The sequence below is a fragment of the Penicillium canescens genome (assembly GCF_028828765.1).
Source record: "Penicillium canescens strain IBT 15451 chromosome Unknown utg000002l_segment0_segment0, whole genome shotgun sequence".
Lineage (NCBI taxonomy): Eukaryota > Fungi > Ascomycota > Eurotiomycetes > Eurotiales > Aspergillaceae > Penicillium > Penicillium canescens.
The window spans coordinates 979,348-1,001,827 of NW_026703964.1; the positions used below are offsets into that span (position 1 = coordinate 979,348).

General features: G+C 47.9%; 9 protein-coding genes across 9 annotated transcripts; 4 read left to right on the forward strand and 5 right to left on the reverse strand.

The window, feature by feature from the left end:
• Positions 1–1,144: 1,144 nt before the first annotated feature.
• N7446_001557 (zinc-binding alcohol dehydrogenase family protein) lies at positions 1,145–2,291 on the forward strand (the record flags this gene model as incomplete). The annotated part of the gene is made up of 2 exons (XM_058510306.1): positions 1,145–1,701; positions 1,757–2,291. 2 exons carry the CDS (start codon positions 1,145–1,147, stop codon positions 2,289–2,291), a joined length of 1,092 nt encoding a protein of 363 aa, XP_058375842.1.
• A 312-nt stretch (positions 2,292–2,603) lies between these two features.
• Positions 2,604–3,303, reverse strand: N7446_001558 (uncharacterized protein; the record flags this gene model as incomplete). Its single annotated transcript, XM_058510307.1, has 3 exons — positions 2,604–3,098; positions 3,151–3,192; positions 3,250–3,303. The coding sequence occupies 3 exons, from the start codon at positions 3,301–3,303 to the stop codon at positions 2,604–2,606; spliced, it is 591 nt and encodes a 196-aa protein (XP_058375843.1).
• A 508-nt stretch (positions 3,304–3,811) lies between these two features.
• N7446_001559 (DUF1479 domain-containing protein) lies at positions 3,812–5,656 on the reverse strand (the record flags this gene model as incomplete). Its single annotated transcript, XM_058510308.1, has 8 exons — positions 3,812–4,024; positions 4,079–4,185; positions 4,239–4,484; positions 4,539–4,674; positions 4,727–4,884; positions 4,937–5,051; positions 5,100–5,297; positions 5,348–5,656. The coding sequence occupies 8 exons, from the start codon at positions 5,654–5,656 to the stop codon at positions 3,812–3,814; spliced, it is 1,482 nt and encodes a 493-aa protein (XP_058375844.1).
• An 878-nt stretch (positions 5,657–6,534) lies between these two features.
• N7446_001560 (putative lipoxygenase) lies at positions 6,535–8,945 on the reverse strand (the record flags this gene model as incomplete). Its single annotated transcript, XM_058510309.1, has 3 exons — positions 6,535–7,577; positions 7,641–8,524; positions 8,635–8,945. 3 exons carry the CDS (start codon positions 8,943–8,945, stop codon positions 6,535–6,537), a joined length of 2,238 nt encoding a protein of 745 aa, XP_058375845.1.
• A 1,422-nt stretch (positions 8,946–10,367) lies between these two features.
• Positions 10,368–12,041, reverse strand: fmpR (Zn(II)2Cys6 domain-containing transcription factor fsqA; the record flags this gene model as incomplete). The annotated part of the gene is made up of 2 exons (XM_058510310.1): positions 10,368–11,477; positions 11,538–12,041. The coding sequence occupies 2 exons, from the start codon at positions 12,039–12,041 to the stop codon at positions 10,368–10,370; spliced, it is 1,614 nt and encodes a 537-aa protein (XP_058375846.1).
• A 1,348-nt stretch (positions 12,042–13,389) lies between these two features.
• N7446_001562 (cytochrome P450) lies at positions 13,390–15,425 on the reverse strand. Its single transcript, XM_058510311.1, has 5 exons — positions 14,257–15,425; positions 14,177–14,202; positions 14,009–14,093; positions 13,793–13,956; positions 13,390–13,736 (listed from the first exon to the last, which is right to left on the reverse strand). Exons 1-5 carry the CDS (start codon positions 15,346–15,348, stop codon positions 13,538–13,540), a joined length of 1,566 nt encoding a protein of 521 aa, XP_058375847.1. The 5' UTR covers positions 15,349–15,425; the 3' UTR covers positions 13,390–13,537.
• A 1,067-nt stretch (positions 15,426–16,492) lies between these two features.
• N7446_001563 (uncharacterized protein) lies at positions 16,493–18,060 on the forward strand (the record flags this gene model as incomplete). The annotated part of the gene is made up of 4 exons (XM_058510312.1): positions 16,493–16,610; positions 16,660–16,735; positions 16,784–16,947; positions 17,003–18,060. The coding sequence occupies 4 exons, from the start codon at positions 16,493–16,495 to the stop codon at positions 18,058–18,060; spliced, it is 1,416 nt and encodes a 471-aa protein (XP_058375848.1).
• A 319-nt stretch (positions 18,061–18,379) lies between these two features.
• On the forward strand, positions 18,380–19,832 carry N7446_001564 (acyl-CoA dehydrogenase family protein; the record flags this gene model as incomplete). Its single annotated transcript, XM_058510313.1, has 3 exons — positions 18,380–18,566; positions 18,612–19,594; positions 19,647–19,832. 3 exons carry the CDS (start codon positions 18,380–18,382, stop codon positions 19,830–19,832), a joined length of 1,356 nt encoding a protein of 451 aa, XP_058375849.1.
• Positions 19,833–20,503: 671 nt separating this feature from the next.
• Positions 20,504–22,251, forward strand: N7446_001565 (uncharacterized protein; the record flags this gene model as incomplete). Its single annotated transcript, XM_058510314.1, has 3 exons — positions 20,504–20,684; positions 20,734–20,751; positions 20,801–22,251. The coding sequence occupies 3 exons, from the start codon at positions 20,504–20,506 to the stop codon at positions 22,249–22,251; spliced, it is 1,650 nt and encodes a 549-aa protein (XP_058375850.1).
• Between the last annotated feature and the right edge of the window lie 229 nt (positions 22,252–22,480).

Here is a 22,480-nt window from a genome sequence, read left to right on the forward strand (position 1 = left end):
CACAAGAATAATATAGGCAAACAAGAATGTAATACTCCAAAGGCTATATAGAACTAAATTGAGGACGAAAATAACTTCCATTCTAAATTGCTATCCGGTCTCCTTCTATCAATATGACCGACGTAGGCATATCCAAGACTAAGTGGTCCTTCCTTTCTAACGGATAACGCCAAATATCAATTCTTTATCTTTCACCATGGACAAGAGCATGTGGAGTCAATGGTCCAAATTTTCTGGGCGAGATTCTATAATCAGGCTATAGTGCTGTTTGATGCAACCCAAATTGTCCTCCATGTTAGGTCTCTAGAATTATTTGGATGTAATGCAGAGACCTCTATACGTAAGCCGATGAGAGACTATGACAAGGCCTCTACAAGATGCTGGCAGACTTCCAATCAAAGTATCATGGCTCTAACACATAGGAATTATCAATATTTGCCTTGGTCCCATCTAAGCGCCATCACCCGCAACCCAGGGTGGCTGGTAAGAAAAAGCTCACTGACTCGGACTAATGAGTTCGACCGTGCTGACGGGTGCAACAGAGAAGCATGGAGTCCAATTCCTCCGCGCTGATTGCAGGATTATGATACTCTGACATCAATTGTTTTATTCTCACCCAGCGGTCTACGTCTCATCTGGAGCATTCGATTGCCAGATTTGCTTTTAGGCTGCAGTCTGTGCTGGCCATATTTCCTTTTTCACGGATGTCCAAAAGGTATGGGCAACAGTTACAGTAAAAGGCATTTTATGCCGCCGTTGGGTTCGCAAATCAAATCCCTTGCGGGAAGAAGCGCCGACGCTGCGAAGTACAAGCAACAAACTTGTTTTCGCGATGGTAAGACCCTGCAACAACCACTGCGTCAGGTGTTTCCCTTTTGAATTAGACGAGCTAGATGTTGCATCTTGCATTGCCAAGCTGTGTCGTGTAAACAAATCACAGATTCAGCCAGACTGGAAGACGCTGATCTCAACAAAGTGCATGCCCAGAAAAATGTCCGACTTATCACCTATATTTATAGTTTCCGGGAGTTTGTTTGTCAGACTCCTGTCTATATAATGCTGTCCCCCAGATCGGAGGGCACCTTGGATCACACATCCTCCCTTCAAATTTATGTATCGTTTATATCGCCCACCTTCACCTACAATGGCAGTCCAATCGAACTTGCCCTCTACTCAGACGGGTATCATTCAACATGAAGGGGGGTTGCTTCAAATCACTCCGGGTCTGCCTCTTGCAGAACTTGGACCCCACCAAATGCTCGTGAAGACGGCTTCTGTTGCCTTGAATCCCTGTGATTTCAAAATGCCACTGAGATTTCCGACTCCAGGTCTCTGGGATGGCTGTGATTATGCTGGTACAGTTGTTGCGCTTGGTGCTGAGGCAGCAGCACAAGGCCGATTCAAGCTCGGCGATAGAGCTTTTGGGGCTGTTCAGGGATCAAACCTCTCAGATGCAATGTCTGGAGCCTACTGCGAGTATATTCGGACTGAGCCTGATCTTGTCTTTCATGTTCCAAAAGAAATGACACTCGAGAATGCGCCATCCATTTCTGGTACGGCAATCGCGACTCTCGGCGTTGCCCTGTTTTGGTCACTTCAAATCCCTGGAACTTTGGACAGCCCAGCAGCCAAATCCGAAGATGTTCTGGTATATGGTGGTAGTAGCACTATTGGTCTTCTCGCCATCCAGATGGTCAAATTGTGAGCTTGAACCCTACAATATATATCTGGATAACCGCTGACACAACTTGTTTAGATGTGGCCACCGAGCCATTACCACTTGTTCCCCTCGCAACTTCGACCTGGTAAAGTCCTACGGGGCAGATCTAGTATTTGATTATAGTTCTCCAACATGTGCGGAGGATATCCGAGCAGCTACCAAGAGTACCCTGCGCTATGTCCTCGACCCTTTTGCAGAAGCAAAGACTCTGCGGCTGTGTCATGCAGCCATTGGTCGTACAGGTGGCCGGTACTGTGCTCTGGAACAGTATCAGGAGAGCCTTTGCGCACGCAAGACAATCAAGCACGAACTTGTCATGGGAGGTGCCATTTCTGGACGAGGTGTGGAGCTTCCAGACCCGTATGGCATTCCACCCCGACCTGAGATTGGAGTATGGGCTCGGTCCTGGTATCGAACAGTCCAGGGTCTCATTGATCAGGGGAATATCAAACCTTGCCCATTTGAAACCATTCCTGGTGGATTTGAAGGTATTTTGAATGGGTTGGACATGCTCCGGAATGGAAAGGTTTCGGGGAAGAAACTTGTTGTGCCGATGGTACAGGAGAAGTAGTTTAGCTCTTAGTGTCAGTGAGGTAGCGGAGTTAGGAATCTAAATATTTGAGGTCTCTTTGGCTCTTCTACATGCGTAATCTAAGGTCTAGCCCCAGCATCAGAGGTTCTGAATGTCAACCAACCCTCAGCCGTTAGGCTTCAGACAAGAAGAGATTCAACACAGTTATTTTAGAAGGCTCACCGATGACAATTCACCGAACACCGAGAAATTGAGGTTACTTTCCGAGCAAGAAACTTCTTTTCGGGTTCCGTGATCTAGTCTATGCGGCTATCTACTTCCAATAGGCAACCAGGCTTCACACAGTCAAGTCTAATTATCCAAGTGATAGACCATCCTAGCAATGACCTTGTCATTGCCCTTGGTGGTGCTGATGTTCCTGGTCAGATACTTGTTTCCCTCAATCTCCTCAAATCCCCAAATCACCTCAGCATCCCAACCCTTCGTCGAATTCTTTGCTAGTTCTTGAATCACTTTTTTGTTGATACTGGACTTCTTCAACTTTTCACGGAGGACGTCCTCTAAGATCTCAGAAGTGTTGATAAACTGCAAGCGCATAGTCAAGTCTCCGAAAATCGGCAGCGAAAGCTTCTGTGGAGTCCCATCAACAAGATAAGATCCTTCGCTGTCGAAATTCCCAGGGCTCACGACCTGTTTCAAGCGAAGCCTTGTAACCGACTCGCTGGCGTCAGTCAGTCCTGGGCTGCCATCTGTATCTCCTGAGCTTGCATCGGACTTGGTTTGCCAGAGTTGTAATGACAATCGGGCATGCTTCAAGGCCTTGCGAACGATCCAAGGGACGCCTTGCTATTTTCTTGTGAGCACTCAGTGGCCAGATCCCTTATACGGTGGAACTTACCAAAGCAAAAACATCCTCTGGATCAGTTGAGTACTTCCGGTTCTAAATATGATAGTCAATGCATGTTCTTTTAACATTTAGGTAATCCAGAGATCTTACCAGTATCCAAGTTCCGGTGATGTCGGGAAGATTCTTAGAGTCAAGGCCAGACATAATTTCGGTATTGAGTTCTAAGTTCTGAACAAATGCTGTGAGGGTATGTTCTATTATGCTGGATGAATAGCTTGCTTGTTAGACAGAAACAGTCCTTTTAAGAGCGTTTGACCTGGCAAATTAAATGATGCGCACATGACATCCGAGTTAAAATTGGACTCGGACTCGGCGTCGGAAGTATGCAGGGCAAGTTGGTGTTTCGGTTTTTACAAAATAAATTTCTGTCCTAGTTGTGTTATCAGCTATAAGTCAGTATACGCGTCCTCTAGGGCTGATCGTTGTCAAATGGGCGGTCCGTGATAATATCGTATGTCGTTGGTCTCCGTTGGTGACCCTATTTAGAAACAACATAGCAAAGAACTATCATTATTAAGAGGACCCTGGCAAGATAGCTCGTGGCCTGAAAATACTAACTGAGATTCATTGAATCAATTTAACTTGGTGCTACGACTGATTGAAAAGAAATACATTTGTGCTGCATATGCCCGTAATCCAAATTTACAGCCGCTTAGTGGCCCAAAATTTTGTTGATCTCTTGCACGAACTTGTCGTTCTTGCCATTGGCTTTGATAGGATCCAGACCCATAGCTACTCTGCCAGCTTCAGACTGGATGTCTCCAACCTGTGCTCTGTCAGAGAACTGAGACTCGCCAAGACCACCGGGGAAGTCTGGTGGGGGAACACCCTTCAAGAAAGCATCGCGTTGCTGAGCGACATATTGCTATGTGATGTTAGCGCCAATTCTGTATACGCATGATTTGGATCATCATCATACCGCGTTGTTAGGGGTCAGTGGGACCGATGGAATATAGAACACACAAGCATCGTTCTTTCCTGTGTTCAGACTCTCCGTACCGTGAATTGTATCGGCGCTCCAGAAGACTACCGAAAAAAGTTTAGCATGGTCCGCTTTATTCAATCAGCAATAATCATACCGGTGTCACCTGGCTCAACAGTAGGATATGGGATCATAGTTTCGCTGAGGTTGAGATGGGGATGGTGGTCAGGGGTATGCTCTTGGGCAGTTCCCGGGTTGGCACCATGCAGATAAAGTTCGCCCTCTTCATCATCAAGGGAGAACTTCCATCCGTCCAAGGAACCCTTGCGAGTAGGTTTGAAGAAGGGTCGAAGCATCCAGTAAGCAGTGGTGGGCTGCAGGATGGGATGGACGACAAGAGTACCTGACATTACGAGCAATTAGCGTTGAACCAGCCTTATATGTAACAGCAACTTACCTTCCTGGGGTCCATGGCGAGACAGCCCGAGCCAGCTCTGGAAGGCTCGGAAGACAGAACAACCTCCTGGTGCTTCATACATGTTCATGTTGGCATCAAGGCGGCCAGTCAGATCCCATGGGTTATACTCCCGCCACTGTCGTGATATTAGTTGACTATGCTCGCAAAGTAAAATGGCATACACATACCTTTCCTTGGAAGATCTTACGATAGACATGGTTGTAAGAGTTGTCTTCCCATCTCTCAACACCTCCCCCATCAACGTGAGGTGGAAGCCCGAAGTGTTTATCACCAGGTGGACGGATTTGAACACGGTCACAATAGGTAAGCGGGACCGAGAGGTCAACTAAGTTGCGTCAGTGAAGTCCGGTACGTGTTCTCATTGCAGAGTGTCTTACTCTTCTGGTCTGCATCGGCACGATAGAGCTGATTCATCCACGACTGCGTGGCGAGCATATTGGGGTGCGATCTCGCCTTGACTTGTGAAGGACTCCAATATGATTCGTAAATAACCTGAATCAAGTCACTATGAGTTCAAAAAGAACTGACAAAAAATATTACCTTCTTTTCCGCTTCAGACGGGAAGCCTTTGAAAGCATGCCCGTCAAAATATTGTCGAACATCGGAGAGGAGGTCTTCAGTGACGCCTTTTGGCACAACTCCTCTGATGACGGCAACACCGGTGCGTCGAATGGCTTCAATATTGGCCGGAGCTACATTACCAGCTTGAATATCAGAAAAGTTTAGTTGAGGAATGATCTGATTCTCTTAGTATGTAGATTCCCATTAGAAAGATGTGATGAACGTACAGCTTCTCGCTTGGTAGCGACTTCTTCAGTCCGGACTTTCAGAGTCTCAACTAGATCGTCCCAAGACTTCTGAATCTCCTCTTCGAATCCGACGGTCAAGTTCCGCTTCAGGTCACGAAAACGATCGGGCAGTGGCGCGCTCTTCCTACCAGAGAAAGTTGAGAATACTGAGGAAATATCGCCCTCCTGTTTATCCTTCCGAGTGAGTGGTGCATCAGTTGCGACAAGTCGCTTGGCTGTTTTCCCCGCGCATCTACCCGCGCGAAAGGTAGGACATTTGAGACACTTCGGCGAAACAAGTCTGTTCATTTTGAGAGTCTTGAGCACTTTGCCGTGATTGATCAATTCGCACAGCTTAGGAATCCTGACATCTTGACTCTACCTTGGAACTTATATAGCTTTTTTCTGAAATATTTCGGTGTAGAATCCAGTTGCCGCAAACGAGTGATAGCCAGATTTGGTAACACTCCGCAACAGCGGCTGATCCCAGTAAAGTAGGTTACCGGTACTCAGTAGAGTGGACTTGGATGCGGAGCAGCTTCGAGCAGGGCCCCGCGGGGAAATCTCAATCCTGGAGCGCAGGCCATAGACCGGTGAGGTCCACCAGAGAGATGAATCATCTTAGCAAGCTAGGTGAGGCAAGCCTGTTCATGTCGGAAGCAGTACCATTTACAGCTCTTGGACTATGGATGTGCATATATAAGCTTCATTGCATACCTAGACTCAGGGGGCGGGCGGGAACCCTAATTAGGAAATCTAACCGCCATCCGGATGTACTTCTGCTCCTCAGTGGCGTTTAACAGGTTTGTATAGAGAACTATGGGAAATTGGTGTTTTGAAGCAAGTCTCCTTTCCTCGTGCTTGAATTTACCACCTGCCCACAATCGCCTTGCTTCATAATTTAGTCCTTGCTCCCCATATTTCTTTACGCAGAGCTCGTTGACGACGGACTTTTCGACAACTGTATTTCGCGCAGTATATGGCAATCAATGTGATGAACACAACTTCAAATTGCAAACCAAAATTATCCCAGGCAATTAAAACTATGGAAAGTCGTCAAAACAATTGTTCGTGTACCTTTTTGGCCTTTTTCCTAACCAACCTATCTCTCTTCAATTTCGATATTGAATGCATATATATGCACTGGTGCAACCAGACCGTAGCCCGTAATATTCATACTGACGTGCCTAGATCAAAATCGACACCGCATTCCAATCTGTTTTCAACACGTTGTACGGGATGTCATCGAAATCGTCTTTCGCGCGTGCGTACTGGTCGAATTCTTCATCGCTACCTTGAAGCGCCTGGTAAAATTTGTAGAGCACAGCTGTGGTTTTCTTTTCCACATCAGAGGGATTGGGCTTTTTACGATAAATGTCCCACTGCGAAAGAGCGTACGCGATCAGCGTTTCGTTTTCCTGGTTTGGTTTGAAGTTGAGGATGTATGGAACATGCGAAGCAAGAAGCCATTCATGAGTATGATTTATAGGCAGCGCTTTGACAAGATCATCCTCGGTGTATCTGAGCAAGCTCTCCAGAGATGTTGGAGGCTCAGCGAAAAGACAGGAAGGCTTATTGATCACAAAATCCTGGTAGTAGTCTTGTAGGTAATTCACAGCCGTGTGCTGGGGAGATGCGAGGTGAATACACATCGTCACGCAGTCGATCAGCTCTGTGAATGTTCCAATGACTGGGAAGTGTTGCAAATCGGCACCGTCAGGAGACCGCATCTCTTTCGACCAATTCTGAATAGATGTGTCATTCTCGACTTGCCTATCAGCATCGGGCCCTGAGTAAGCCAGAGAAAGCATGCCTTCCACATACTCCCTGATCTTCTTCCACATGCTGTTGATGCATCTGGCGTAGGCGTAGTTGTGAAACTTTGGGGTGTCGAGTTGCTCTGGAGGGAACCTCCGTGCGCCGAGATCTGTTGGTACGTAGCTTCCCTTGAAGTTAAAATTCCTGTATTCGTTCTGCATAAACTTAAGGGTTTCGTCTTGCTGAAACCCGATTATCGGGAGAATGACAGAGGGAACGAGAGTGCTCCGGGCAGCTCCATTTAGTGCCAGGGTCTTCTGCCAGTGCGGACGAAGTAGCCGAAACACAGCATGCTCGGGTTCAAGTTGCCGGTTGGCGGCGACTATGATGGATTCTTCAACCAAATGAGTACGTGTAAGATGTGCAGTGACTTCATGCCGAAGCCAGTCACTAACTTGCACACATGTCTTGGCTATACCGAGACCGAAAAGTCAGCGCGCACAACGTAGGGGACGTATTTGGTGCGGAGATTTACCATATCTCCAAGGCCAGTCATTAACCTCCTCGGTTACGGTGACCTTTGGGTCATGCTTTTCGCTTCCTGACTGGATATCTGTCCGCTTGAACAATTCCCGGTTGTATATTGTCACGGAAGTCTCAAGACTGCCCCGCCAATCCGTGACAATAGCTAGCGGGTAAAGCTGGCCTTTTTCATTGAGAAAGAAAAGGCACACCGACGCACAACCATAGCGATAGCTTCCTTTGTTGTTTTCGTCCTCGCATTTGATGTCGGCAGCCGATTCCATACCAGCAGCCTTGCGAAAGTAGCTGTAATCCTGCATGTAAAACGACTCTCGGCAGCTGGTACTGAGCTCAGTGATGGTATTCTTAGCCACTGCATCATCGGATGTCTTTGCGGCTCGGATAAAGTGATCTATCCAATCATTTGAAGCCCGCTCAATTGTTGTAGGATTCGTCCCTGTAAGGTGTTGTTGTGCAAACCGGGAATCGCTATACCAATCTTTCAAATCGCCCACGTTCGGACGATCGAATATATCGTTGTGTCTAGACTTCCCGCGTTGCTGCTTATTATAATCCTCCACGTTTGCGAGCGTCTTCCCTGCATCGGGTGTGCCAACCCCCCCATAAATCAACCTTGGCAGAATACCTTTCATAACCAAAAATAACTGAATCAGGCGTCCGAAATCAAAAATATGGGTTTGAGAGAGGGTTGATTGCTGTTCCTGGTCTGGCTCGTTCCCAGCTTTTACCCATTTCTTGTTGAGGCTAAGATTAAGATGGGGTGGGAAGCCATCGGTTTCACTCTTTGTAAATTGAAAGAAGTCGCGTTTATCTTCCAGGGTCAGAGTCGACGGAATCAAAGGTTCAACCTGGGCTACATCCATGAAGGACACATAGCTGTCCAGCATATTAGCCAACTTCGAGGAGCAAAGGGGAAAAAAAAAAAAAAAAAAAAGGAAGAAAATGGAAGGAAGAAAAGGAATTAGGAAAAGGGTTGGTGTAAGTACCGCTGTTCTATAAGATCGTAGAGCTTAGTGAGCGCCAGCTGAGTCCCCCGATATGTTCCCTTCTGAATCCTAGGTAGCGGCTCCTTTCTACGGAGGGTCCAAATCAGACTGTCGGGGTTTTCCTTGCAGGCTTCCTGTTCGTCGGGAGTCAAGTCAAGTTTCCCTGGCAGAATTGCAAGCTTCGCCAATTCATTGATGAGCGCACCAGAGTCCATGTCGTTGACAACAGCGTCTTCCGGGTTTTTGGGCCATTTCCTTGGAGCGTCGGTATCACCAGGCCCGACGCCAACTGGGGTGAGGTTTCGGACCATAATTGCCGGAACTAAGGGGCAATGATTGGTAAATTTAGGCCAGACTCAAGCGCCTGCTAGTCATTGGCATAAATATAGGCCAGTATAAGATGGGATTAGCAGGATTAGATATGTCAAACCTACATTGATAAGGTGATTTTATGAGTACTTTTACTGCCTCGTGATGTCATGACAGTGATCGAAAACATCAACATAAGTACTTTATACTACGTTGCCCTCGTATTTCACATTGCCCATTTACTTTGAGTTCGGTGAACCTTTGTCCACTGCAAATACTAGAGTTCTGAGACCACTGGGGTGTTGGAGGAAATGCTTGTGGATCTAATGCGGACCATGTTCAGAACATCCCAGAACGGCCTGAACCATGACCGAAAGCTTAGAAGTGGGGATAGCATTGATGCAACTCGAGGTCATGGCATTGGCAGTGTATGACTCGTGCTATTGCCTGGGAAATGCAAGCGCCGCAAATGGACCAATCAACAATTCTTCCCGCGAATCCCACAAAACCTTAACCTACCGGGTTATCGACAAAGCTCGCTGCCCATCACTGGCTTTTGAATTATTCATATTAATCGGTGTAATGGACTGTTAGCAGTCGTGCACACTCAGCTAAATCTACAACCCAGGGTTTCTAGCATGGTTCCTAGTACTAACAGCGGTAGGAGAAAATCTCATGGAAGAGGGAGGCATAGGAGGGAAGGGCTATGCAATCTAAAGCAATAAGGTGAAGGGGAGAAGCACCTCTGGGCGACCTGGCACCTGCTATGGAATATTCATACATTTCGGACACAGCTATGTTTGATCAGCCGCAACTGGAAAGTTTCTAAATACCTTAGACCCACCAATCCCGGAACGTTAGCCGCGGACCGTACCGAACCCGAAGCAGAATTTCCAGAAACAAATAGCAGGGAGCGTTGATATAAAACAAGGCGTACTGATACCCAAACACAAGTTGTCAGAATGGGAGGGGATTTGCGGGCCGATTTTAGTCGCACTTACTGATTTCTTGACCGAACAGAATGATGATGTACAGTACATGCTGAACGGACCGTTATATGACAGGGAGTGGACGATCTATGCCCCGTACTTGAAGTTGAACCATGACTGTGCATCCAGTAGCATCATGCGTCCTGCAACTTGCTCGCCTCTCCTCAGTGAGAATAATTGAGAATGGAAAGGGAGCGCTAAGAAGTGACAGAGGCCCCGATGAAAGGAGATTCATCAGCATTCTACTTGACACTCTCTCTTCGACTATACACGTATCTGGGATTCGCGTACTACCTATATAGGTATGTACCCCAAATGTAGCATAAATGTCGCCCCAATATAAGAAGAATTCCGTTATTAAACTGATCAATATCAAGAATAATTGATGCAAGCATAGGAAATAGTTAATGAATATTTAGGCGAACACGAGCTACCCTACAGTAAATGAAAAGCAGGATCCCAAGCAAGTTGCCGTAAACACTTCATCAGATCCACCAAAGACATCTCACACGGATCTTGCTCCTGCGCCAAGACAAGATCTCGGATGGCGGTTGACCAGTTGCCTTCCCCAACTGCTGCAGGTAAGCGAATCTCTCCCTCTTCGTGGGTCTGATCAGAGCTTGGTGGCAACTCGAGAACCTCGTCAATCTGACCCATCATGCTAGAGCAGAGATCAACGAGAACCTGGACTTGAACAGCGAGATTGCCATCCGTATGAAATTGTCCAAGTTGCAGTTTGGGTAATAGCAAATACATTTCCGCGTCGGCAGGGGCGATGATGAGGAAGAGCTGATACAAACGCGTGAATATAGCACGGTAAATGCGAACCAGATAGCAATGTGCTTCTAACACGCTCAGCCACACTGCAATATCGCATATCGGACTTGGGGTGATCATAGTCCGATCCGGTGAAGATGTCATCGCTGTTTGGTAGCCCGAATCATGGGATGATATTGCAGTCGCACATTCATCCAAGTTGGTGTCGCTGACATCTTGAAATAGTAAAGTTGAATTTGCAAGTCCCCGAGAGTGACTCTGAGTTGGTGACTTAGCAGGAGTCAATCTGGACGTCTTAGGTACTCTGTGCAGAGATTGAATCATTTCAAAGAATCGGTACGAATGGTTGAGCATCCGATAGGTTGGAAGATCGAGCGCCGCGACGGATGGATTGAATAGGTCATTCAGAAGGGATTCGGATGCCAGCGCCACGGCGTCCGTTTCAAGCATATCTAGGTCATTGAGAAGCTCGATCTTCAACTTCAAAATCTCCTTCCGCGTATTTTGAAAAGATGTGGGCATTTCTTGGGTAGGCACGCTAGGAAGAAGTTCGGCCGGGTTTGGGAGGTTCTCAAGGTTACCCCAAAAGGATTCAGGGACATCTTCTGCTCCAAGGAATGGTGCTGTTCCGAGATAGATGGGTTGCTGGCTAGTTGGTACGCTTTTGTTTCCGGCATTTATTGAGATATCATTACCAAGAATCGGGGAGTAAAGAGATTCGTCACTACAATGATGTGTGAGCTCTGGCAAGGCAGTTTCAGGAGGAGGCTGTATTATTCTGAAGTTAGTAGCTGAACGCTCAATATCATACCCAATATATCGACACACCAGGTTGTAATTCTCATTAGACCAGCAAGACTGCTGATGACCCCACGATTCGAAGGGGATTGGAAAGCCCCTTTGATCTAGAGGTATGCTCAAGGCTAGATCGCCGGGCGACGGAAAGGCGTCTTCCCTGGAAATATGTGAGAGTAAAATCTGATCATTCCAGCTGTTTGACTGTAGCATATTGGGCATCCCTGAGTTCGTGGATGATGGCAGAACCAAGCTTGTCCCTTTCGGGCCGGATGAGTTGGGAAGCATAGATATCAGATCAGGGCTATGGCCAAATATTTGACTCTCCCGATCTTTCTGAACAATGCTCTTATCATGGCTTGTCGGAAGGAAGACCGGTGCTGGGTGGCTTATGCTGGTGATGCATGGCTGCTGAGCCTTGAGGCAACGTTCACAAGACATGCCATTAATATGGCCACGCTCACAACGCAGCTTCTGCCCGCGGCATTTATCACAAGCGGACCGCCGTGAGTGCCGATAGTTGAGAGTTGGGTGCATCTCGAAGCAAGAATATACCTGTTGTATGTTGATGATATGAAGGAAGATTGTTGTCAGTGATCGAGATCCCGGTCTCATATGTACTTTTGCTTATATCTAATCCAATAGAGGTAAACCTCAGGAACCGATCAATTAGTTCAAATGCTATATATCAACGCATCCAAAAGGACTTCAGGCTCGAGGAAAGGCAGTTCTATTGGAAATTAGGGCCCAGGGAATTGGTTAGAAAAGCGCGTGGATAGGTATCACTGCGTATATGCCCTTCCTTTGGAAATTCTTTGGAACACAAGCCTTGGTTTGATTGGACACACGGTCATTGAGAGTGATTGGTTGTCTCTGCTTGATTTGGCATATTGTGCCTATGATATCCTCACTTTGGAAGTGCAAATGTCTGAGCAATCGCACAACATGTGTATAGACGTGCGGATATGCGGACAAGAGCCCAAGGGGGGATTTTCATCTCATCCATGACCCCAAAGCTGAGTTCCCATAGCCCTGGTACAAGGTGCATCACGATTCATGGAATCCGTTACACAGGAGCAAAGCCAGTGAAGTATGGAGGAGCATGTTTGTCCTTGTACGACATATGATGGCTTTGTCTCACATCGCCCTGGTGTCCCGGGCTTGGTGTCTGTTCGGCAGGTTCTACGGTAAAAGGCCCAAGGGGTTGGGGAAAACGCCTTTCGCCAACCGTCTATCCCGTGTAATCTTGAATTACTCAAGGTGTACTGTAAAATGTTGGAGATTGTCGAAATGAATAGATTCAAAGTATACGGTGGACTCAGACACGTTTCAAGTGGATCACGCTAACCCATTCGTTAGATATGAAACAAGTCACAGCGTGGTAGACACCAGCGCCACGCTAGTAAGGCAAACTGTCTGCCCAAATGTCATGACCTTGCAGATACTACCGCATGAAGTCCCAGGAAGACCCGTTGGCGGGTATTTGGAATAGCGAAGCTCGTTGAAGCCCGAGTCAGATTAAAGATTTGGAAAATTGCAAGCCTCCTGGGCAGCCGAAATTCTTCCTGATTACTGGTCTGGCTAAACGCGCCTCACTTTCTTTCTTTTCCTTTCTCTCTTCTTTCCGTGTTCGTCTTTACCCCTTTACTCTCTTTCGCCAGCTCTTTCGTTGCTGACCACCACGAAGTGGAGAAAGGAGGAGATTGGAAACCTGACTACGCTGCTGGCCAGTGCTCAGGTATATTTAGAAGACTTGGAACAATCATCGAGCGGTTCGAGAATAGGTATGATTTTCAAGGGTAAGCCCCTCGTCTAGAAATTTGCGCCTAGTCCATCCCCCAGCTCAGGTTCAGTCTAGCCAGATATTGCGGTCATGATATGCAGAAGTACGCACTTGAAGTCTTTGGAGGCGGGAATACCCCGGGCTTGGAGATAGTAAGTACTAGTAGCGATTTCTGTCTGGTTAGCTCTGTCGGGTCGTTATTGTATGTACATTAATGAAAGCAGCAAAAATAATAAAAAGAGAGCAAGGATCATGAAGAGCTTCTGCTTGTCCCAGGACTTTCATTCCACCCTTTGATCATGACACGAACACCTTGGCTTCCCTCTCTAGGGTGACCATTGAACATGTCTCGCACAATACGAACATCGTCGATAGTAGTTTCGTACAGCTCCATCTCAAATTCGCGGAAGATTGTAGCTACAGCCAAAAGAATCTCAGCCCGCGCGAGACTGGCCAATAAATGTTAGCTCGTATTCCAGGTCACAGTCAGGGGAGCATCACGTACGGAATACCAATGCATTGTCTGGAGCCCTTGCTGAAGGCGACCATGTATCTTTCGAGGTACTTCCGCTGATCTGGATCCATCCAGCGCTCTGGGATGAAGCTTTGCGAGTCCGGGAAGATGTCTTCATTATGGTGCATAAATATGCTTGTCATGCCAACAGGCGTCTATGTTGTATTGTTAGTGTAATGGATGAAAGAGTGGCGGATAATATATTACCCCAGGTGGAATGACCCAGTCCTTGTATTTCATAGGATCAACGGGCGAGCTGCGTTGAAGTCTTGTCGAAATAGCGTTTGTGAGTCTATAGAACGAGTCAATAACAATGCACATGGCAGCGTCCTGCTTCCAATAGCAAGACGACAGAGAGTTAATCTCGCTTCATACCGTAGTCCCTCGAGCATAATCGATGTCTACTATTGTTAAAAATCGTATGTTCTCGACCGATGATGTTTATTGGCACTTACCAAATATGGCATTGTCTCATATTCCACCAAAGACGCCGTCCCATCAGGATCAAGGCGGTTCAATTCGTCGCGTAGTTTCTGCAGCTTGTCGGGATTATTCAAAAGATGAAAAGTGAGTGTCGTCAAATTCTTCGCAGTCGTTTCTCCGCCCGCAGAGATGACCGTGAAAATCTCCTGGCTTAGGCGACTAGCTGATTTCTCCTCCGCAGGAAGCTTGCTGTCCAGCAGCGCATGGAACAATGTATTTTTTGGTAGACTGGCTCTTTTATCCGTCGAGTTGGCACTGGACTTTTCACTGTCGATGATCAAGTTTGCCAACCGGAGACTTTCTACCTTCTGGTCGATGACCGGGCCAATGTCCGGGTTGAGGCTAACAACTAGCCACCGTGGAAGCAATTCGAAAAAGCCTATGACCCAGCGGAATTGCTTCAGCTGCACACCCATCTGGACGATTGACTGGATTGTCTTAGACCATTGTGGGGTGAACTCAGGGTCATCTAAATAGTGGAATGACTCGCCCATGGAATACTCCACAACCACATCTGTAGTGAATGCATTGAATGCATGATACATATGCAGAGGTGTATTCCTTTCTTTCCAGGCCTTCATTCCCTTGCGAAGCTTATCCATCATGCCACGAAGCATTGGCTCAAGGTGTCGGATCCGTTGCTGGGAGAAGAATGGGTTCATGGGTTGTCGGCGTATCCGATGACGACGGTGATCGACAGAACCGAAGGCAGAGTCTGGTGCTCCGAACATGCCGGTCAGGTGTACTGATTTGTTGCGAGGCTTGTCTCGAGAGTACAAAACGTCGTAGTACTCTGGGTCGTCAATGTGTAGTTCATAAGGACTGATCCTCACAATCGGGCCGTATTTTCGGTGCATTTTGCCGATTTCGAACGTATATTGACCACCAAGATATGAATCATAGTAGAACTCGTACCACATGGTTAATGCGGCCAGCTTAGGTCCTGGGAAATGAGCGATTGGTGAAAGGTACAGCCGATATACGGCCAGGGAAAGCAGGTAGCCCACCCCTACCACGCCGAGGGCGAGGCATGGTTGCGCGACAACGAGATGCCACCACGCCATGTTCCACCAAATTCCAGTTGCGAGCAAGGGTGAAGAAATCCAGAACACCCCAGCTTCGCCCTAGTGGGCTCCTTTTGTGTGCCGTGGTTGTGGGGCCACTCCTGTCAAACAGTGAAGAAAGACATGATGCGACATAATGCAACTAGACCAAATAGATACACAAGCGTGATTGGAACCCATGATGTCGGGACTCTCCTGTATTGAACTTGTGAGCTTTTGGAAGGAGAGCGAGGGAACTCTGGGGCACCGTGCATGAGAAATAATATCTTCAACCTATCGCGGGACATCCGTTGGAGCAGAAGTGGCTTATAAAAGCGACGCTAAATTGCCTGTGGGTCTAGAAAATCCTGTCCAGAGCACCGGGATCGTCTCGAGTCCTCCATAGAAGATATCCGTATTTGGCATCCCGTCCCTAAAAGTTATTTAATGTGCACGGGGACTCAGTGGAACCATCACAGGCCCATCGGTGAATACGAGGACAAAGCGTAGTGATCTTTTATGGGAACAAAAACACACACGAGTCATGTACTATTGTCAACCAGGATAATCGCATTCAACCGTAATAGGTACCCTTAACATATCTGAAGGACCTAAAGGATGCGGAGGTGCAAGGATTGTGATTAAAGCCAAGGCTTTATTTCCCCATCAGGAATAGTAATAGACGTCAAAGTACCCGCACAAAGCCGTGGTTTATTCACGATTTTCTTCATGATTCAGGAGACTCAATCCCCTGATGTGGTAGCATTTTGACAAGGCACGTTCAACACCCGCGTGAAAACGGTATGAGGCCATAAATTCCGTCAATAGGGAGATCGACCATTTGAGTGTCCGGAAGGTGTTCTAGCGGAAGTTTTATCCCTCTGCTCAAATCATGTTCCCGACAAGCTGGGTCAGGCTGTGGCAGGACGCCGAGGTTCATTTTGCCAAGCGTCTGGGCCCGCCATATACAATATTTTGTTCCTCTTCCGGTTCATATATGGAGTAGTCGACATTGCATAGATCTATACTCAACATGTTCGCGACATGTCAAACCGCATGTTCCGACTGTCTGGGTCCTGGTTGAGGTCTGCAGGGCCATCACACTGCAGGGTGGGGGCGGGGGCTGGCAGACCTCATGGGCTGAACAAGCCATCATCTTGGAGCCATGTCGTCCAAACTCGATCCTTCGGCATTGAAGTATGCCTTGTTTCTGTGTTGCGGCCGGTCGGTTGCCTCACACGAGCAAGGCGCATCTTGTCCAATAGCAGTCCTGGATCAGGCCGGTAAGTGATTAGCCTCGATGCAGCTGATGCACGCTCTGACGTACTGCAGAATCGCCTGATTTTGAGGAACAACTGCGGTCAGAGGCACCCGCTGGGAGTAAAGGACATAGCCCTCTGCATGTTATGTATGCTTTTTTCTCCTGACTTTGCTGGCTTCTGTTGATCCGTGTCAGACTGCTGAGCCCTGAAGCGGGGTCGTTCCCGGGGGACTTGGAGGTCAATTCTCTCTTTGAGGAATATTGGGATATCAGTCTTGAATCCGTGGCTCTTTTGGCTTCGCCGTTGGTGTCTGGTTATCACAGTCGATGTGTTGACATCAAAGGCCGACCGTGCCTTGGTCGGTGCCCCTTTCCCGAATATTGAAAGTCAGTATTGTGGGCTCACGAAGACAGAAATATGCTATAATGTCTCAGAGTCACTATCATATGTAGCGAACAACACCAGTCCCCTTGATAGTACCCCAACCATCAGTTCGCGAGGCCCGACCGACATGGTGCTGCATCATCAGCATGAGCCTATTTACTTCCGCCATGATATAACAACAGGTCACAGTGTTTATATGTTCCTCCAGGCAAAAAGCGACCTCCGCAATTTGGTACATGGACTTTATGAGGGCCTCCGACAATCCGAGCCATGTTCCTGTACAGACAACTGCACCTGCAGATGCAAGGGAGAATCACGCCTGCATCCACTGGCCTTACATTCCGCGATATTATTCTACATCCTCTCAACACGATCAACCGAGCTCGACAACCTTGTCAAATGGCTCCTATGGATCGAAACACAACTTCACCAAGGCTCGCTCTTCGAGATAACCGACTCCGATCGCTTCTCCAAATACGTCCAACTGCTACACAAAATGTCCCGGAACCTAATCACACTCGAACACAATAACCAGCGCGACACATCAAACATCAACCATCTATTACAGGATCATACGCGACTCGGTCGGCTAGCGAAGCGTTACAACGGCGGTACAAACATAAAAAGCAGAGTCCACGAGCGTGTTCGAGACGATCTCCTCGCTCTACGTGACTTCTGCGAGGACAGACATCGCCGTATTCTCAACCTCCGTCAACGGACTAACAACTTTATCACGCTTCTCTATAACCTAATTACAGGGCATGATAGCACGGTCAATTTGCGCATAGCTACCCAAAGTGCGAGCATTGCACGCGAAGCACGTAAAGACAGTATGTCTATGAAGATCATTGCGGCTGTGACATTGATTTACCTCCCTGCCACATTCGTGTGTAGCTTGTTCGGGACGAACTTGGTCGCTTTTGACACATCTCCTGATTCAACTCGGTCTGAGTTTGTCGTTTCCCGGTGGTGGTGGCTTTATCTTGCTTTTGCTATACCGTTGACTGTGTTGACTATATTTGGGTTTTGGCTGTGGCGGCGATTTCGGGAAACGCCAAAAGAGAGAGAGAAGAAGTATACTGACTAGAGTGAGAAATCGTTTGAGTAAGGTCTTCTGTTGCTGCAATGGGGGGTTATAACGAGGTGGTGTGGGTGAGGGTAGGGATATGTCAATATGGTTTAGGGTCATTAATCACATCCTAAGGGGCTGTTTTCACTCCCTAGTCATAGATAACTCATTACATTCTTCGTTACTATTGCATTGATTTGCTTCGAATTGCTGTTGTGCTTTGGTCATTAGCCACTTGATTATCAACCGAGACAAGATGCGCGCCGAGGTCCGAATGCGGGGAACACATCATATACATAGCCTGGCCGAGCACAATCGTCCGTCAAGCATCGCCATCATGAATTTCGAGCTCCCACTCGAGCTTAAAGCTCACCTAGAGTCTATAGATTCGTTTATCCATTCAAATATCCTGCCGCTGCAGCATGCTGATGACAATGATCGGTTCTTCGATCACCGTCGTGAATATGCACGAACTGACTGGGATAACAATGGGAATCCACGACAGGAATGGGAAGAGCTGCTAGGTAAGTAGAACAATATCGGTAGTCGCTCCAGGCTGATTAAGCTAGGTGAGGCGAGGAACCGAGCTGATGCCGCTGGTTTCTACCGGTTCGCATTGCCTCGAGTATACGGCGGCCAGTCACATCCAGACACCAATTTGTGGATGTCAGCTATTCGATACCACCTATCCTCACACCCAGTATACGGCGGTGGCCTAGGACTAGCCAATGATTTACAAAACGAGCACAGCATTGTGGGGAATTTCCCCGACGTATTAATGCTCCACCATTTTGGAAACGAACACCAAAGGCAAACCCTCATTCCAGCACGTCTGAAAGGAGAGTTCCGAACGAAATTCGGCCTAACAGAACCCGATCACGGAAGTGACGCAACATACATGTCCACAACAGCCCGCCAGACCCAAGGCGGGTTTGAAATCACGGGGGCAAAGAAGTGGCAGACAGGCGCGCACCACTGCACGCATTTTCTCATTTTCGCCCGGACCTCGGGCCAAGCAGGATCTGCACGAGGGATCACGGCTTTCCTGGTTCCCCGTGACACGGCAGGACTTCGCATTGCCAGCTACGAATGGACTCTCAATATGCCCACTGACCACGCAACCATCGAGCTGGACCAGGTGTGGGTGCCCGAGACGGCTGTTTTGGGGTCCGTTAACCAGGGACTAGCAATTGCGCAGACTTTCGTGCATGAGAATAGAATTCGCCAAGCGGCCAGCTCATGCGGGGCTGCGCGGTACTGTCTGGATCGGAGCGTTGAACGCGCCCGGTCACGCAAGATATGGGGTGAGGGGAAGACTTTGGCTGATAATCAGGCTATTCAGTTCCCGGTGGTTGAGCTTATGACCCAGGTTGAGATGCTGCGTCTGTTTATCTTCAAGACGAGCTGGGAGATGGATCGTGTTGTGGCTGAATGTCAGTCGTCGGCAAAACGGCCATGGGTAGAGATTGAGCGCCGACTAAGTGATCAAGTTGCCATGTGTAACTTCTGGGCAAATCGACTGTGTTGTCAGGCTGCCGACCGGGCCATTCAGGTATGTTGGTATTCTCAGATACTTCACGGATGAGACACGACTGACCGATTAGATCCACGGGGGCGATGGGTACTCTCGACACTACCCTTTTGAGCATATATATCGTCACTTCCGTCGGTATCGCATCACTGAAGGGGCAGAGGAGATTCAGATGCGGAAAATTGGCGCGTATATATTTGGATTTGCAGGCCCAAAGAAGAAAGACATCGCGGATGAGCACTCCAAAGCCAAAATCTGACCCCTGAACTAAATAGCCAGGTATCGAGGTCAACCTAGGCTGATTTGACACTTCGTCTTCTGTAGTTAGCATTCAAATGGTACTTGGACCAGAGGATGAAACATGTTCGTTTCAGAACCCCCTGCATATGCGTCAAGGAATGTAAGAATGTTGAAGGCTTGTGGCCTAACGTTGCAGGCAACACTAGGACATAACTATTGAATTAATTCACTTATTGTTTCTCGCCTTTATACACTCAATTGCGAAGTGTTGATCCCCTGTACAGTGTATACATCTTGGTCCCAATGGCAGTTAGCCTTATAGACCCACTCATGGAAAATTCTGGCGTTCAACCAAACATTTAAGCTTAAGTCTGCAGGCTAGTCTTAAGGGCTACCATATGTCGACATGTCGACAGGACTGTATTTAGCTATGTAATTTAGAGAGAAACAGCAAGTAAATGCCAATATCAACCACCAATATATCGTCAAGTCCTTCCTTTCCGGATCGTTCGACTTTTTACCTAAGAAATATTCTCCACGCCTCCGAGCCCCACCCTTCAAGCGAAAACGGAAATTCGACCTTGAATGAAAAATTTCAACGTCTGCTTCTTTCATAATAACTCGACTGTTTGCTATTGTCAGTCCATCGCATTTGCGGTGCTTTGAGACGCATAATTGTGGTGGTCCAACATGGCTTCCTACGACGCCTCCACCGGCGACATCAAGAGCTCTGCGAACGAGATCTCAACTGAACCTAAAAATGCCTTCCAAGATACCAAGCAAGCGGACGCCGAGCAAAGCTACCCCGAGGCTAACCCCGGAGAGCTGAAGCGCAAACTGAAGAGCCGGCATCTTCAGATGATTGCTATCGGTATGTCTTTTCTGTCGCCTCTCACAAGTAACGTGCTAACTATATCCAGGTGGAACAATCGGAACAGGTACACAGCCATTTTGAGCTCAAAAATAGCTTGATCTAACTTGCACTAGGACTCTTCATCTCCAGTGGCACTGCAATCGCATACTCCGGACCCGCAGGTGCATTAATCGCCTATATCTTCGTCGGATCCATCGTATACTCGGTCATGAGCTCCCTTGGCGAAGTCGCAACATATATCCCAATCCCCGGTGCCTTCACCTCATATGCGGCGCGCCTGATAGACCCCAGTCTTGGTTTCTCTATGGGCTGGATCTACTGGTTCAACTGGGCATCCACCTTTGCGGTCGAATTAACCGCCACCGGAACCATCATTCAGTACTGGAATGCAGATTTGAATATTGCAATTTTCATCGGAGTATTCTGGGTCTTAATTACTGCTTTGAACTTCCTTCCTGTCAATTTCTACGGCGAATTGGAATTCTGGTTCTCGACTATCAAGGTGGCAACCGTCATCGGGTTTATGATTTTCGCCATTTGCATCGACGTCGGTGTCGGAGAGCAGGGCTACATCGGCTTCAAATACTGGCACAACCCAGGAGCATTTGCTACGTATATGATCGATGCCCCGGAATCCATCGGCAAGTTCGTTGGCTTCTGGGCTGTCCTTATTCAGGCTGGCTTTTCCTACCAAGGCACTGAGCTTGTTGGTGTCGCAGCCGGCGAGACTGAAAACCCTCAGAAGACTGTGCCCTCGGCTATCCGCAAGACCTTCGTCCGCATCCTTCTTTTCTTCGTTCTGACCATCTTCTTCATCGGCCTGCTCGTCCCATACGATAATAGCCGACTCGCCACCGCCAAAACGAACGCCTCCTCCTCACCTATGGTCATTGCAGCCGATCTAGCTGGAGTCAAGATCCTCCCCAGCTTGATCAACGCCGTCCTCCTAAGCGTGGTCTTATCTGCCGCAAACTCCAATGTATATAGCGGCAGTCGAGTCCTAACCGGATTGGCCTATGAAGGCTTCGCCCCGGCCTGCTTCGGCTGGGTCACCAAGCACGGTGTCCCATACATCAGCGTGGCATTCACTGCTCTATTCGGTCTGCTGGGTTTCATGAACGTTTCCAACGACGCCGGCCAAGTCTTCAACTGGCTCGTCAACCTCTCCAGTGTTGCCGGGTTCGTGACATGGGCTTGCATCAACGCTTCTCACATCGCATTCATGCGCGCATTGTCTGCCCGTAACATTTCTCGCGATACTCTTCCCTACAAGGCCATCCTCCAGCCCTACCTTGCCTGGTACGGCCTCTTCTTCAACATCCTCATCGCCCTGACCCAGGGTTTCACGGCTTTCATCCCGACTTTCAATGTCTCCGACTTTTTTGTCGCTTATATCTGCCCTATCGTCTTTGTTGTGCTCTACGCCGGACACAAGATCATCTTCCGTCCTGCATTTATTCGTTCGGCCGAGGCTGATCTTGATACTGGTCGTCTTCACTACGAAAAGGTAACGGGACCTCCGAAGCCCTGGTACTGGAGGGTCTGGGGGTGGGTTACCAAGTAAGCAGGACACACATCTCGAATCTGATTATCTGTGGGGACATGTGCAATTATTTCTCATTAGCGCAAAGCACAGTTGCCAAGTGAAGTGGTATATATGTAGCATTTCTTTTTTTTTTCACATATATTGACGAATGGCCTCACAAAACCAAACCGGTCTCAAACAAGAAATAAACCCAATTTATATAGAACAACTCCCGTTCACGACATGTTCGGTGTGCACAATAGGCACA